This window comes from Neomonachus schauinslandi, chromosome 6 (assembly GCF_002201575.2).
Source record: "Neomonachus schauinslandi chromosome 6, ASM220157v2, whole genome shotgun sequence".
NCBI lineage: Eukaryota > Metazoa > Chordata > Mammalia > Carnivora > Phocidae > Neomonachus > Neomonachus schauinslandi.
This window is the reverse complement of record NC_058408.1, coordinates 124,145,042-124,160,585: the sequence shown is the minus strand read 5'-3', so window position 1 is coordinate 124,160,585 and position 15,544 is coordinate 124,145,042. Positions and strand designations below refer to the sequence as shown.

The 15,544-nt window shown below is 51.0% G+C and overlaps 1 protein-coding gene across 3 annotated transcripts in view; it reads right to left on the bottom strand.

Annotated features, from left to right (window-relative positions):
• Positions 1-15,544, bottom strand: part of UBTD1 (ubiquitin domain containing 1) — a 55,338-nt gene that overhangs the window by 772 nt on the left and 39,022 nt on the right. Inside the window, exons 2-3 of one of the 3 annotated variants that reach the window (XR_006540235.1) lie at positions 1,820-2,047; positions 15-456 (exon numbers count right to left, since the gene is read on the bottom strand). Coding sequence is in view for 1 of the 3 variants with exons in the window: in XM_021699644.2 (XP_021555319.1) it covers positions 71-456; positions 1,820-2,047 (614 nt within the window). In the remaining 2 variants the exon portion in view is untranslated. Of the gene's footprint in view, positions 1-6; positions 457-1,819; positions 2,048-15,544 lie in introns of those variants that run through there. The other 2 variants (XR_006540234.1, XM_021699644.2) reach the window with 2 other exon arrangements.

Genomic DNA, 15,544 nt, shown 5'->3' with positions numbered 1-15,544 from the left:
CCGGGGGGGGGGGGCCTCTTCGCCCCGCAGAGGCCTCCACAGCCTCTCTTCCCAGGGGTCCGCGGGCTCCTCAGTCCTGGGGCGGCGGGGGCTGGTTGATGATGACCTGGATGACAAAATCTTTCTGGATCTTGGTTTCCTGGAGTCGTGTACGGTCTGTGAGCAGCTTCCCGGAGAAGAACCACCGCTGCCAGGACGGCTCGATGCCCTCCTGGGTGTGCAGCTGCCTCTTCAGCTGCCCCACTGTGTCGGGCAGGCTGGCGCTGAGCCTCACGTCCTTGCCCGTGGAGAGGCGCACCTTCAGGGGGAACTCGCGGCGCACCCCGGGCGTGGGCTCAGGTGGCTCCAGGCTTTCCTCCTCCGTGTGCTCCAGCAGCAGGTTCACAGGCGGCGACAGGCAGTAGATGGGCAGCTGGTAGCGATTGCCCAGCTCATCATAGCATTCACAGAGGGTGCCTGGGTGAAAAGCGGGGCAGTCAGAGTCTGCTTGGGGAGCCCCACATTTCCCGCGTGGAAGCCCTGACCCCCAATGTCACTGTAATTTGGAGACAGGGGCCCATACGGGAGTCACTAAGGTTAAATGAGGTCATCTGGGTAGGGCACCGATCCAACCGGTGTCTTCTTAGTGTCTTTCTAAGAAGAGACAGTGGGGCACGCTCTCCCAGTTTGTACGTGAGGACATAACAAGCAGGCGGCCATCTACAAGCCAATAAGAGAGCCCTCACCAAAAACCAAATCAGCTGGCACCTAGGTCTCGAGCTTCCCAGCCTCCAGAACTATGAGAAAGAAATTTCTGTTGTGCAATAAGCTACCCAATCTGTAGGGGTGTTTTGTTAGAGCAGCCCAAGCAAACTAATACACCTGTTCTGGCCACCCCACAGTCCCTAAACCCACCCTACAGTCAGGTCTCTCTGGGATAGGCAGCTGGGAGGAGTTCAAGGTAGAATCAGGAAGATGTGGGCCGGCATCTTGGCTCTACTAGGTACTGGCTTGTTCAATGCTGGCAAACTATGTAACTTTCCATTTGCTCATTCAACAACTCTTTCCTGAGCATATGTGCTGGGCGCTGGGGTTACCAGGATGAACGAGAAAGCACGGGCCCTACTCTTCATGGCTTATAGCCTGGTGGGTCCCAGTTTCCTTCCTGCACTATGTATTGCACACAGTAATATACTTGTTGTGTCTTGAGCACCTACTAAGTTCCGGGACTGGACTAAAGGCTGTTCTGCATATCTTGCTGAGTCCTAACAACCATCCTATGAGGTGGGTATCCCCACTTTACAGTTGTAAGTTCCTGAGACTTTGAAATCCAGGAGCTCCCTGCTCAGGGACACACTACCAAAAACAGAGACATTTGTTAAAACCCAGGTCTGTGACTCTACAGTTCACTGTGACCCTCTACTTTACATTGCCCCAATAAGGCTGTTATGAACTTAAATGAGATACTACAGTAGAAGCTTCTAGCTCAGTGCCCAGCACATAATAACCTCCAACAGAAGGTTAGTGCCTCAGATGTTCTGTGATCCCAAAGTACCCTGAGCAACGCTAGCTTGCTCTCATCACACTGCTTTGAGGTCGGTTGGTGCCTTTCTATCCCTTCATTAGACAAGCGGGGTCTGGGTCTCACTTTAGTTTTTGTCCCCACTCCTGGTGCATGCTCAGTAAGGGCTGCGTGAATCAACAAGCAAATGGCTACCCTGGCCACCTAGCAGCTTGGATAAAAACTCCCAATGTGTGGCTGGCCACCGGCTCTCTTCTAGCCGAAGCAGCCCGACGGCCCCCAGCCCAACAGGGAGAAAGCCCGGCCCTGCCTGCTCACCATGAGGCAGGGTGATGCTGGCTCCATCCAGGATGGCCTGAGCCAGCTCATGGTCGTTGGCCTCGGCTGCATAGGCGGCGGCCTTGAGGGCGTCCCAGATCTCCTTGCGGCCCTCGAAGGCAGGTGCTGTGTCCCAGAACTCATCCCGTTTGCTCCGCAGCTGCCCGTCAGTCATGGGGTAGTCACTCTTCCACTTCAGCCGCTCCTTCTTCAGGGGCTCATTGCGCCCTGGGCAGGACGGGAGGGAGAGGCTGAGTGCCTCTGAAGCCAGGCTGCGGCCCGCTCTCTCTCCCGCCCCTCCCCTGCCAGCGCCCTCCCACCCCTCCCCTCCCCAGCAGTGGCTCCGAAGTATTCCGGTCTCAGGGCCCCTTCCTGGCAGTGTCAGGGAAGAGTCTGGAAACTGCATACACCCAACCTGGGGACGTAAACAATTTTTGTCAGCAGAGCATGCATCGCCTCTTTCTTTGATTATAAAGGAATACATGTTCAGTAGTCTTAAAAATCTGGCAAGAATGCCAATGTGTGAGAGTAACTGGCCATTTATGGGGCAGGGCGGGCGCTTTAAACCCACTGCTCATCTGGTCCGCAAAACCCAGCAGATGGGCCCACTGAGGCCAGGAGAGCCCATCATTTGCCTGAGGCCACACGGGTACAGATTTCACACAAGACATTCTGAGTGCTGAGGCCACCCTCCGTCTGTGCCATGCTGCCACGGGGGAAGAAATGACTGCAGAATTCCACTACGCAGAAATAACCATCGTTGACACCTAAACATATTTCCTTTTCCCCCATTTCTCTCAATATAGTTGAGTTGATATTATTTTTTTAAAAGACTTAGAGAGAGATCAGAGAGTGAGCGCGCGTGCATGAGCAGGGGTGGGGGGTTGCGGGGGGACAAGGGAGACAAAGTCCCAGGCAGACACCCTGCTGAGCACAAAGCCCAAAGCGGGGCTCCATCTCATGACCCTGAGCCGAAATCAAGTGTCGGGACGTTTTATTGACTGAACCACCCAGGTGCCCTAGTGGAGTTGACACTACTAATTTTATTTTTTTCTATTCCTTGTTACAGAAAGGACTTCACATTTTTTTCATGCCAATATACAACTTTATTTTACAGTTACATTACTATCAATGTATATTCCCATGATTAAAAATGATAAACTGCAACGTCTATATGTTATTAATGTCCTACCATGTAGTTACAAAATACTCATTTTTTGAAAAAACCATAACCAACCAACCAAAAAAACCCTGCAGCATCTGAAGAGGAAAACAATTCTGTTAAATGTCATTTTTCTTGTTACCTGGCCCCAAGTGACTTCCAAGACAGGTCGAGACTGAAGGCAGAAGCATCTCTCAAAGGCTCTAGGAGGCTCAGTCCTCTCAGAGCTGAAGGCAGAATAATCCACAGGAGGAAGGTCTAAGGCCTGCTGCTCCCACTCTAACTCAGATCCTCCAGGCAAGAGGCCGAACCCAAGCCAGGGTCTGCCAACCAGGCCGCCCGGTCTAGCTGGGGCAGGAGAGGGGGCTCCTTAGGGGAACACGACAGCATCCGACCCCTACCAGCTGTGTGAAGGGACCCCCTGCAAGCACTGTATTTATATATATTACCCCGGTTCGGCTTCACAGCAGCCTTAGGCGTTAGGGGTTTATAGCTTCTTCACAGAGGATGGGACAGGCAGAGAGATCCAGTGACTTGCCTGAGGTCACGCAGTAAGTGAGAGAGCATATATGGCTCAGGTCAGACTGAATCCACAGACGGCCCTCCTGCGGGTTTGCCACTGAGCTGCAGGCAGAAAACTCTCAAAGCCAGACATTTAATTTAAAGAGCTCCTGGGTTAGCAGAAAGAAACGCAAATCCTCTTTTTGGGAAAACAACTTTAAACCAGGCCTCAAAGAATTCCCAGGATAAAGTTCCAAGGAAAAGAGATGATAAGGTCATAGTTTTTTGTTGGTTGTTTTCTTTTTTTATCACAACATACAAGGAAACAAGGCAATAGAAGCCAGAGCCAGCAAAAACGGCAGACGGAAGAATCAGACCGACAAAGATTTCAGATATGGGATTTATCAGACACAGACTATGAAATACCAAGTTTAAGAAGTAAGTGAGTCTTAACCATATGAACAGGGAAAAAGAGATTATAGAGAACGACCAAGCAGAAATTAAAGGAACCATTCAGGACTTCTAGAAATGAAAAACATAATATTGATATTTAAAGGGTCTAACACTTTAAGTCAGAATTTCCAGAAGGATACAACAGGAAGAATGGGAGTGAAACAATATTCAAAGAGATCATAAAAATGTCCATTTTCTAAACTGTCCTATAAATTCAACGCAATTCCACTAAGATTCCTAACTGGGAAGCTCGCCCCGGCCCCACCGCCGCCCCACCAGGAACTTGAGAAACTGATTCTGAAGCTTATATAGAGGAACAAGGCCAGCCCTAGAGTAGAATGAGGTGGGGGAACCTGTGCCACCACTTCCCACACTAATTACAAAGCTATAGTGAGGGCAGTACTGGAACAGGGACAGACAAGTGGGCCGATGGGACAGAACAGAGAGCCCAGAAATAGACCCCGCATATATGGCAATGGGATCAAAGTGAGAAGGAACACCGCAGATGGTGTGTGTGCAAGAAGCATGTGAAATAAATATATATATATTCATTATATATATTATAGATTTATATATATGTGAAATACATATGTATGTCTCTGCCCCTAGTTTCTGACAATATTTGGCCTTTGACCTGGTTCCTGATATACAGCTCCTAAAACCCTTACAATTTCCTGAGTGATAGGAATGTCTGATACAGAGCTCCTAAATCCCTTGGAATTTCCTGGGTGATACAAGTGTCTTCTGTTCTAATGAAGTGGCTCTTGGTGGGCTCTATGATAAGCTTGGAACTTTCAGCCCTGTCCCCCATTCTCTGGTGAGGGGAGAGGGGCTGTACATTGAGTTAATAGTTGGTCATAGCTATGTGATGAAGCCTCCACAAAAATCCCAAAAATACGGGATTGGAGAGCTTCCAGGTTGGTAAACATATCCATGTGCTGGAAGGGTGGTGCACCCCAAGTCTGGGACAAAAGCTCTTGTGCTCAGGACACTTCCAGACCTCCCCTCATGTATCTCTTCATCTGGCTATTCATTTTTTTTTTAAATTTTATTTATTTATTTGACAGAGAGAGACACAGAGAGAGAGAGGGAACACAAGCAGAGGGAGTGGGAGAGGGAGAAGCAGGCTCCCTGCCAAGCAGGGAGCCTGACGCAGGGCTCGATCCAAGGACCCCGGGATCATGACCTGAGCCGAAGGCAGATGCTTAACAACTGAGTCACCCAGGCGCCCCCTGGCTATTCATTTGTATCCTTTAAAAAGTCCTTTCTAATAAATCAGCAGTAGTAAGTAAACTATTTTCCTGGGTTCTGTTGAGCCGCTCTAGCAAACTACTGAACCCAAGGAGAGGGTCATGGGAACCTCTGATTTGTAGCCAACTTGGACAGAAGTTGTGGGTAACCTGGGAACCCACTACTTGAAACTGGAAGCTGGGGGCAGTCTTGACAGGTGAGCCCTTAACATGTGGGGTCTGCACTCACTCCAGGTAGTGTCAGAATTGAACAGAATTGTAGGACACCAGTTGGCATCCAGAGAAAATTGGAGAATTGCTTGGTGTGGGAAAAACACCCATTCAAGTGGCATCAGAAGTGTTCTGTGTGTAAAGGAGAAACACAGGAGATTTTCTTTACGATGGACTACTGATAAATGGTGTTAGGGCTATAGGTTCTCCTATATAGGAAAACATGAAACAGAATCCCTACCTCACACCAGCCACAAACATCAAAACCAGATCGATCAATAACTTAAATGTGTGGAAGAGAAAGGATGCACTGGAGAGAGAGAAGATTACAGTTTTGTCCGAGTGTTTTTTGTGAAAGTTTGGCTTGGATGTGTTTTTGCTTGGATCAAAGAAATAGCTCTGCTTCATGATTTCTCTGGTCCTTTAGCAGGAACTGTGATCAACCAGGGTTCACAGTCATGCGGTGATACCCTCAAGGACCTCTGGGTGGTGTGGAGCTTCTGCCCCTCCACTCTCTGACCTGATCATCTTTTTAACTTCTTGAGCTGATTTCTATAGTTTTCCTGTCTCCTTCCTCTTGGCCAGATGTCACTTTTTTTGTTTTTTTTTTTTAAGATTTTGTTTATTGGGGCACCTGGGTGGCTCAGTCGTTAAGCGTCTGCCTTCGGCTCGGGTCATGATCCCAGGGTCCTGGGATCGAGCCCCGCATTGGGCTCCCTGCTCGGTGGGAAGCCTGCTTCTCCCTCTCCCACTCCCCCTGCTTGTGTTCCCTCTCTCGCTGTGTCTCTCTCTGAGAAGGCAGACGTTTAACGACTGAGCCACCCAGGCGCCCCCAGATGTCACTTCTTACTGGTCCCTGTCTACCTGTGGCTCCTATGGGTAGAGGTCAGGCCCAGCTAATGGGCTCCTAATCTGCTGAGGGTTGGGAAAGCTTGTCAGTACTTTCGAAATCGAGAGCATCCGGTTTTAAGAAAGAGGCTTCCTAAAGAAGAAAGAGACTAGGCTTCAAGACATCTGTTGTTCCTGCTCAGATCCCCGCAACCCCTGCCCCATCAAATGGGGTTTGGCTCTGTTCCTGACAATTGAGGATACCTGAAGTATAAGCATGTACACACGCCTCTCACTGTCTACATAAGATAAAAATAGCCCCATGGGGTCCCCTTTCAAAGTCATCACCTGAAGGATGCTTTGCTCACATACCTAGCTTTCAGAGGCTCCTCCCCTTCATGTGGACAGCAGAATGCTTTCCAACTATTAGACCCACCCACAGATGGGACACAATGCAAGTGCACATCTGCAAGTATTAACAGTGTCTGCCGTCACCCAGGATACAATGGTGTAAAAATTCCTTATCCTGGCTGTCTGCCTTCGGCTCAGGTCATGATCCCAGGGTCGTGGGATCGAGTCCCACATCGGGCTCCTTGCTCAGCGGGGAGCCTGCTTCTGCCTCTGCCTGCTGCATCCTCTGCTTGTGCCCGCTCTCTCTCAATCTCTCTCTCTGACAAATAAATAAAATCTTTAAAAAGTAAAATAAAATAAAAACAAATGGTACTAATGCCCTACTTCAAAAAAAAATTCCTTATCCTGTATGCTGGTCCTTTCAGACGGAAAACACTAGAAAGTATTAGAATGGAGTGGGGGGTGGCGGTGGGAACAGGGAGGGCTGAAGGAAAAGGAAGCCCGAGCAGCTGTCATGGCACCTCGGAGCCAGCAGGGGGCAGACGCAGCACCTCTGGGCCAGGTGCTGGCTCCCTCCAACAGTGAGTCAAATACAGCGTAAAAATACCCAGCAAAATTCTCCAGGCCGAATGCAAGCCTGTGTAAGAGACATACCAAGATGTCTGGATCCCTACAGTCTGATGCTACAAGTTAGGCAAAGATACAGACGAAAACCGAAAAGGAAGGTTTTAATCCAAACATAAAGGCAAATTGATGAATATTTTTAATTTCAGCTACTTAAAAAAAACACAATGTTTTATAGTTAGTTGAGTCAAAAACACTGGGCAGTCGAAAGGGTGTGAACACCCTCATATGCTGCACAAATTGGTACAAACTTTCTGGAGGGCATTTGGTATGGTACCAAAAAACTCAAAAATGTGCATCCTTTTGGCTCAGATATTTGAATTTCCAAGAACGTATGCTAAGAAAATAACTGCAAGTATGTGGCGAAGGTTCATCTATGAAGCTGTTTAACTCAACACGGTTTTAAACAGGGAAAGCTAGAAACAAACTAAATGTACGCCAGCAGGAGAAAGGCTAAATAAAATCTGTGCATCCGTGGCAGCCACTCTGTAATGCTGACTAATGTGGAGAAATGTCCACAAAACAGCGAAAAAAGGTTATAGAACAGCAAGTGCTCTGTGCTCCAGCTTCTGTTTCTAAAAAAGTATGTGAAATTACATATATTAAAAAGAATGGAAGGATTTACACCAAAATGGTAACAGTGGTTATAGCCGATTGGCAGTTACTAGTGAAAAAAATTTTTTTTGCTTCTATTTTCCAAGTTTTCTACAACAGGCATTTATGATTTCAGCAATAAGAATAATACAACGAAAGTTGTTAACAAAGTAAAGGGGTACATAAAGGTCCAGAGAGTGGCCACAGAAAAGTAGGGAAGAGTTTGGGGAGCTGAGTGAGAGGCTTTGGAGGGGGGGTTGGTGAGCTGCGAAGCCCAAGGGCCACGGCCTCTGAGATTTCAGTTACTGGCGGCTCTGCGCAACTGTGTCCAGGGGCAGGGTAGGCGCTGCTGGTTTCTGCAGCAGGAGCACCTAGTAGCTTCTACCTAAGTCTCTACCTGTCCTAACTATGCTCCAGGTCAAAGACAGAGTAAAACAAATGGTCCTTATCCTTAATGAAGTTGACAGAAGAGAGATTTAAAACACAACAGGAGATCATTCTGTAGTCAAGGTCCACACCTGCCTGGGGAAGTACAAAACGCCCATGCAAACGGCGGGTTTCTGTGATTATGGCGGACACAGCGAGCAGCAAGAGAGAGCCGTGGCTGAGCCGAGAATGTAGGTTTCTGAGTTCAGAGGCAAAGCTGGAGTCTCCAAGGGTTGTCCAACATATCACCTGTGTTAGGATCTCCTGAGGTGCTGGTTAGAAAGGCAGACCCCAGCGCCCTCCTCGGACCCACTGAATCAGAATCATGAGGGCTGCCTAGCTTCTCTCTCATGCAGACCTTTCCCTGGGCTGGGCTATGTACTTGATTCCGACAGAAGAACTCTACTTGTAAACACAGCAAAACAGACGTGGAAATGGCATGCTCATCCACACCTTAATGCAAATGAGTTCAATGGATCCCCTCCAAAGTTGCTGCGGAGAGCCGATTTGGAGAGGAAAGAGGGAGAAGAGCAGGAGGGCACAACGTCTGGGTTGGGGGAGGATAATGATGGTGGGCGCTGTGGTTTAGTCTCCATAATGAATGGTGTCTGGTGATACCACCCCCAAGGGAGGGCACTGCAAAGAGTGGGAGAGAACACTGGAGGTCCTTTCCAGTTTACCTGCAGCTGGTGTCTCCGAGCCTGTGTATGTGTGTGCAAACTACTACTACCTGCTTCACCCTGCTTGATTCAGAAAGACGACGCCGAAGAGAGGATTCTCAAGAACCCATGGAAGGACAACAGGCCCTGGCTACTTCCCTCTTCCCTCCCATGACCTCGTAGCATGCTGGCCTGGTGCAGGTTCTCAACATGTGTCTGCTGAGTTGAAAATGGAGCCAGTGAACACCCAGTGAATGGGGTGGGGAGCCTGGTGGAGGAATCATGGCTGAGAGCAGCTGTGGGCAGGCGGGGGACGTAGGGGAAAGGTCTGCATGAGAGAGAAGCTAGGCAGTCCCTTTGTCTTTTTTTTTTTTTTTTTTTAAGATTTTATTTATTTATTTGACAGAAAGAGACATAGCAAGAGAAGGAACACAAGCAGGGGGAGTGGGAGAGGGAGAAGCAGGCTTCCCGCCGAGCAGGGAGCTGGATGCGGGGCTCGATCCCAGGACCCCGGGATCATGACCCAAGCCGAGGGCAGACGCTTAATAACTGAGCCACCCAGGCGCCCCAGTCCCTTTGCTTCTTGATATCACACCTCAAGAGGTCCTTATTGTGGCTTTGGGGACTGGTACAACTGAGCCACTGGGAAGTGACACCAAGTCTGAGGCCAGCCAAGGGAACCAGAGATTTCCCAGGACAGTCAGTCCACCCAAGCCAGGAGATGGCCCTATTTATACCTTCAGCAATCCCCAAGCTCTATTTCCACACTTGGTTACCAAGCTCCATCCCCAGGCCCCTACTCCAGGGATGGAGCCAATGCTGTCCTCCTCAGGAGTCCTGATTATGTGACAAGTCTGGGCTTGCTCTGGCTGGTGTGAGAGATGAGAGGCTCTGGGCAAAAGAAGGCAGGGACAAGGGCCTCCCTGTCCCACCATCTTGGGCTGCAAGGGCCCTTTGGTCAAGATGCAGACTTGACTATCTCCTCTTCCCCTCCCACCCTGGTAGTCACAGCTGGGACGCAGGGAGCTGGTGAGATGGGGCTGAAGTATGGCACCTGGTGGAGGGGGTAATAGGTCAGAAAGAACATCAGGCTCCAGAAGGATCAGCCCAGCTGGGGAAGGGTGCAGGCAGGGGAAGTGGAGCCCAGGTAATCCCTTCAGGAAGCGTGGTATTTATAGTTAGACTTAGCCCAGGATGACCCTCAGAGCCGGTAAGCTTCGAAGGGAAAGTGCTAGCCCAGCTCTGCTAGCTGGGGCCTCCCCAGCGTGGGCCCTTCTTCCCCATTCATTCCCTCAGGCCCAGCTCCAGGGTCCAGGGAGGGGAGGGGGTGGAGCCAGTTGCTAAGTGACAAGCCAGGCTTCCTAAACTGTATCACCACCTGGGTCATGTCGGTCCCAGGTGGTCCTGGGCAGGGCTGAAGGAATCAAGGTTCCTCTGGGACCCCTGTACCAGGCTCTGTGGCGACGCCTGGCCCTGCAGTTCTTTGTGATGATCCTGTCTGTCCCCCCTGAGGCTGGGACCACCTCCAGTTCATCTCTGGGGTCCTGGGGCAGGCCCAGGGTCTGGCATGCAGCAGGTCTCAGTAACTGTTTACCCAGTGAGTGAGTGAAATGAAGTGAGCAGGCAGTTTAGGAAAAGTGGGGGGGCAGGGGAAGCTGGAGACGGGAGAGGCAAGATCTGAGTTCGGAGAGCAGATGGAGCGGTCTGGAAGAAATTCCTGTAAGCAAGAGAGTTAGTTAGGAAGAAAGGGGGTGGCAGAGGAGGGAGTCCAGGAGAGAACAAACGAGTTCCTGAGGTGCACAGGGAGGAAACCCGTTGGAGGAAGAGGGGCTGGATGTCAGAAACCAGACCCAGTGAAGGCCTGGAACCTTCTTGGCAATTGGAAAGACGAAAGTGCAGCCAAGAAAAATAAACCTGCCCAGAGGCCCCCTGCTTGGGCAGTGGGTGTGCACAAGGGGGCACACATAACTGCAGAGACAGTACGTGCTTTCACTGCGCTTGCACACAATGGACACATTTACTGGGGTGAGCTTAGGGGGAGCAGAGCCCTTATCTACTCTGCCTTGTGCCTCCAGCCTAGGACCCCCTGCCACATGTGGCCAGGCAGGGTGAAAGGTGGCCTCCCAGGGCCAGGCACTGACCAACTCTTCCCCTGACCTGCGCTGACTTCCCCCAGCCATCCTCCTATCCCATTCCCTGGTGGACAACTCCTGGGCTGTCTGATCTCAAATACAAACAGAACCCCCAAATCCTCAGGGTCTGCTCTGGGATCTAACCTGCCATACAACCAACAGCTGCTTTTCTGAGGCTGGCTCGGATTCACAAGTAGAGTTAAACATTGAGTATTTGGGAAATCACTGCCCCTCCCCTTGTTTTAGGTTCATATGAATTTAAAACAACAACCACCGCCCCCCCCCCCCACCCCAGCCAATTCCTTTCTTGTAGTGAATATATTCCTATCTTCATCATGTACTGATGTTTGTTTCGGGAGCACCAAAGTCCTGGCCTGAACGTGAATGGTTCCACTGCTACCAGCTCTAGAAGGAAACTTGATTACATGTGTTTTCTGGAAACCCAGATTACAGATAATTATGAGGTAAGAGACACCTTCACAAACCTTCTCTCTCCAATGTGGCTACTCACTCACAAATGGGCTTCAGATACGGGGGTGGGGGTGTTGCTTCAGCGACTGGCCACCTGTGTGAGCACGGGAGGACCACCTCACCACTCTAACCTCGGCGTTCCCATCTGTAAAGAGGACATAACCTCCACCTTGTGGGACTGCTGTAAGGATCACAGACACCACTCTGCCCGATGCTTAAAAGGCAGTACTATTGTATACAATTAGCAATCATGCCAAGCCAATAATGCTTATTACCACTATGCAATTAAGAGAATGAAAGGTTACTATCCTTTTTTCCCCCATCAAGTTGCTGTGATTTTGAAAACTTTGAAAACTCTTGCTGGTGTGAACTCCTGGTCTCTCCTTCATGGTGCAGGAGGACGGAAGGGTTAAATGAGGTTACGTCTGACAGGGACAAAGAGCGGGTTCAATGCATACCTGTTTCCCTGGGCAGCTGCACAGCAGAGGGTCAGCACTTTTCCTGGGGCAGAAGACGGAGGATGGTGGCTAATAAATAAAACAGAAACTCTCCAGAGGTTGCTAGAAAGGTCTCTGGTATTTGGCCAGCTCCCCTGGCTACCTCGGGACTCCAGGGAAGAGAGACAGGTCATCTCTGCCACTGTACTTTCCACAGCCCTGCTGGCAAGGGGGGTCCCCAAGGGCTTCGCGGCCAGGTGCCTGGAGGCCGAATGGCACAGCCTGACTTCTGACACCGGAGACTCCCTCTCACCGGGCGTCAAGTGCCCCCAGCCCTCTACTCGGACGTGTGCTGCGCCATCAGGACAGGTGCCCCAGAGCGTGGCGGGATCCTGAAGCAAGGAGTGACCTTAAAGTCAGTCAGCCCAGCCCCTTCGTTTTATAGACAAGGAGACAGGCTCTGAGAGGTGTTGCCAACAGTCCCGCACCGCACAGCTCTTGCCTGTGTGTGTGTGTGTGTGTGTGTGTGTGAGAGCACGGGTGTGTGTGTGTACACAGTGGGGGTGGGAAGCAGATTCTTCCTACCAAACCACTCCACTGCCAGTGGAAGCAGAATTATAACTAGGATATTAAAATGTCAGGAGTTTAAGAGCTGACAAATACGCCAACGGGAAAGCAGCAAGCAGAACACACATCGGAGCAAGTGCAGAGGAGTTAGGAGTCTGCCCCCCCCCCCCCCGGTTCCCACTAGGGACGAACGGAATCTAAGGGCCGGACCCTCCCAGGACACAGTGGCCTGACTGTGCACTCGTGTCTCTAGAAACACAGACTCTAATTCTGCATGGCTGGTTGGGGGCTCAGTGATGGAGACCAACCTCCTACCCACACAACACTCTTGCCGGGGGCAATTCAGCCTGTGTGCACTTCTAGTGACGAGGTGCTCACGGGTACCAAGCGGAAGCCTACTGCTTTGTGAGACCGGCCAAAAGGTGAGAAAGTTAATAATCTCAGAGTCACCCTTCACTGAGCACTAGCTATGTAGCAGGCAGCAGAACAGAGAAACACAGAGGCTGAAGGTCCCGAGTCTGGAGTCAGAACTGGGTTTGAACATCAGCTCCATCATAAATTAGCGAAGTGACTCTGGGTAAATGACTTCAGCTTTCTAGTCTCCTCTCCTGGGAAGTAGGGAGTGGTAACATCTTACTTCTTAGGGAGGTCACGAGGATTAAACATATATACGTATATATTAAATTAACTAATAGAGTCAAGAAGATTATATGTAATAAATCAACTATTGGAACACTTCCAGTGGGGTCTCCCTAGCACCCAGCCCCACCAGGCTCTTGTTTCCTCGACTGAAGACACACACATACCCCAACACCATACTTGTCACAGAGCAGGCACTTATTATGGTCACTGAAATTGTTTTTGCCATTATTATTATTAACATTGTTCTTTTGACCTGAAATCCATCGGCTCGGTTCTCTGCAGCGACACAGAACAAGTCAAAACCTCTTCCATGGGGCTGATAGTCTCCTCCTCTCCAGAATGACGATCCCTTTTTCCTTCTCTGTGGCTTCTCTCTTCGTGGGTTCTCTGCCATCCTGTTCACCCTCCCCTCAACCAACCTAACCTACTGGCCCAGGTGAGGTCTGCCCAGTGCCAAGGCCCTCTGGGCTTGTGCTTTCCTCGATCTAAGCAGCAACCCCACTGCCTCCATGGCAAACCCGGTAACAAGTTCACCCAGGACTGTTAAAACTGGAGCCAGAAAAGACCCCATCATCCTCTCCCTGGTTGTGGCTCTCCATTCTCTCAATCCCGGTGCTCACTCACAGTCCAGCTTACCCCGGGGAGCTGGGCCGAAGTTACTGTGTGTCTTTTAGGTCTGTATCTCAAGTAGGGTGAACCTGGAGTTAGAAGACCTGGGTCTTTTCTATCGTGATCCATGCTGTGTGAGCCAGGGCACGGCACTTAACCTCTCTGAGCACATCTGCCAAATGTGAATGCCTCTCGTCTTTGCACCTTACAGAGCCACTGAAATGCTCCAGCAAGTTTCTGTGCAAAGTGCTGTGGTCAAGTGCGACATGCACACAGATGCCTGACATCCCTGAGATCTGCAACCCCATCTTTTTAAGGCTCACTCCCTTCTTCATGTGGCACAGCTCAAGACCCACAACACTCTGTTTGTGGATCAACAGAGAACGCGTCTGAGCACGTTCAGTCTCCCAAGCCGGGCTCAGGCCTTGCATGCAGCTGTGCCTGACTCACTCTTCCCCCTTCCTCCCCTACAGCCCGTGAATCACCAGCCCCGTCAGGCCAGTGTCCTCCCTGGTTTCCCTCCCGAGCACTGCGCCTGGTCGCGACCTCCATCCCTCACGACGCAGGAGGCCAGCCCTCTTCCCACCAGGGCCCACGGGCTCCTCTCCCCTGACCCCGTGGCACGTGAGCATCCATCCCACAGCAGCTCTAAGTCACATGCCGCCTCCCATACATGTTCCCCGCGCATAGTGCTGCCCCTGCGACTCTCAGTGGCTGGAGGGCAGGCTCTCGAGAGGCAATGCAGGGTGGTATATGGAAAACACAGTTGCCTGGGACCCACCCCCCCGAGACTCTGATTTGACTGCACTGGGGTGTGGCTTGAGCATCAGAGGGGTTTTAAAGCTCTCCCAGTGACTCTGATATATGGCCAGGGCTGAAAAAGCACTGATCTGGAACCAGGTTGCCCAGCCTGGCTGGCTGCTCCGATTGTTTAATTAGGCTTCTGAGAGGGCCTGGCAGGGGGTTGCTCAGGGAGAACCCCAGGCCTGCCTGAGGCTGACCATCTGGACAGTCCTTTCAAGGCTTGGAGCCAGACTGGTCATAAGGCAAAAAGTGGGTAGTTCAGGGGACCCTGCGCTAGGGGAAACCCAGCTGCACCGTCCAGAGGATATGGCCTAAGCCCTTGCTTGCGGAAGGGACAGGGTCAGCCAAAACAAGAGGACTAGCTTGGACTAGCTATCTCACTCTCCTTATTAACAAGGAGGGCCCTGCCCCTCCCGACTCGACTCAGCCTGAAGCCTGGTCTCTCATGCCTGTATGGCCAGCACCCAGACACCCTCTTTTGTAGACGTAGGCCTCTTCCTCCAGGACTGAGCCCCAGACTTCTGGATAGAAAATGTGCAGCTCCAAGGCAAGGGGGACAGTGTGAGAGCAGAGGGAGGTCCTATTTCCTAAGAAAATCTCCCACCCCCTCCCCAGCTGCTCTGGGCAAGAAGAAAGGAAAAATCTGACTCATCATGCTGTGTGACTCACAGGCCGACGAAACTTACTTGCCAGACCGGCAGGGAGGAGAGCCTACTGCTCCCACCACAACCAGAGCCCATGGGCAGGTAAAGCCCATCCCTCCATCCCTGCTCACCACCAGCTCCAGGCCTGGGAGGCTGGCCTGGCAGGAGTGCCTTGCTCAGCTTGGTGCCCCGACAGCCACACCCTCCCGTGGTTGGTTTAGTAACCTGCTGCACCAAGGGGCAGGGCTGGGAAGAATAGAGAACTCAGGTCTGGAACACAGAGAGGTGACTTTGGAATCAGAGAGGACCTGGGTCTGACTCTTAACTCTATGCCCTCATAGGTGGGAGCCTCTTGACCTCA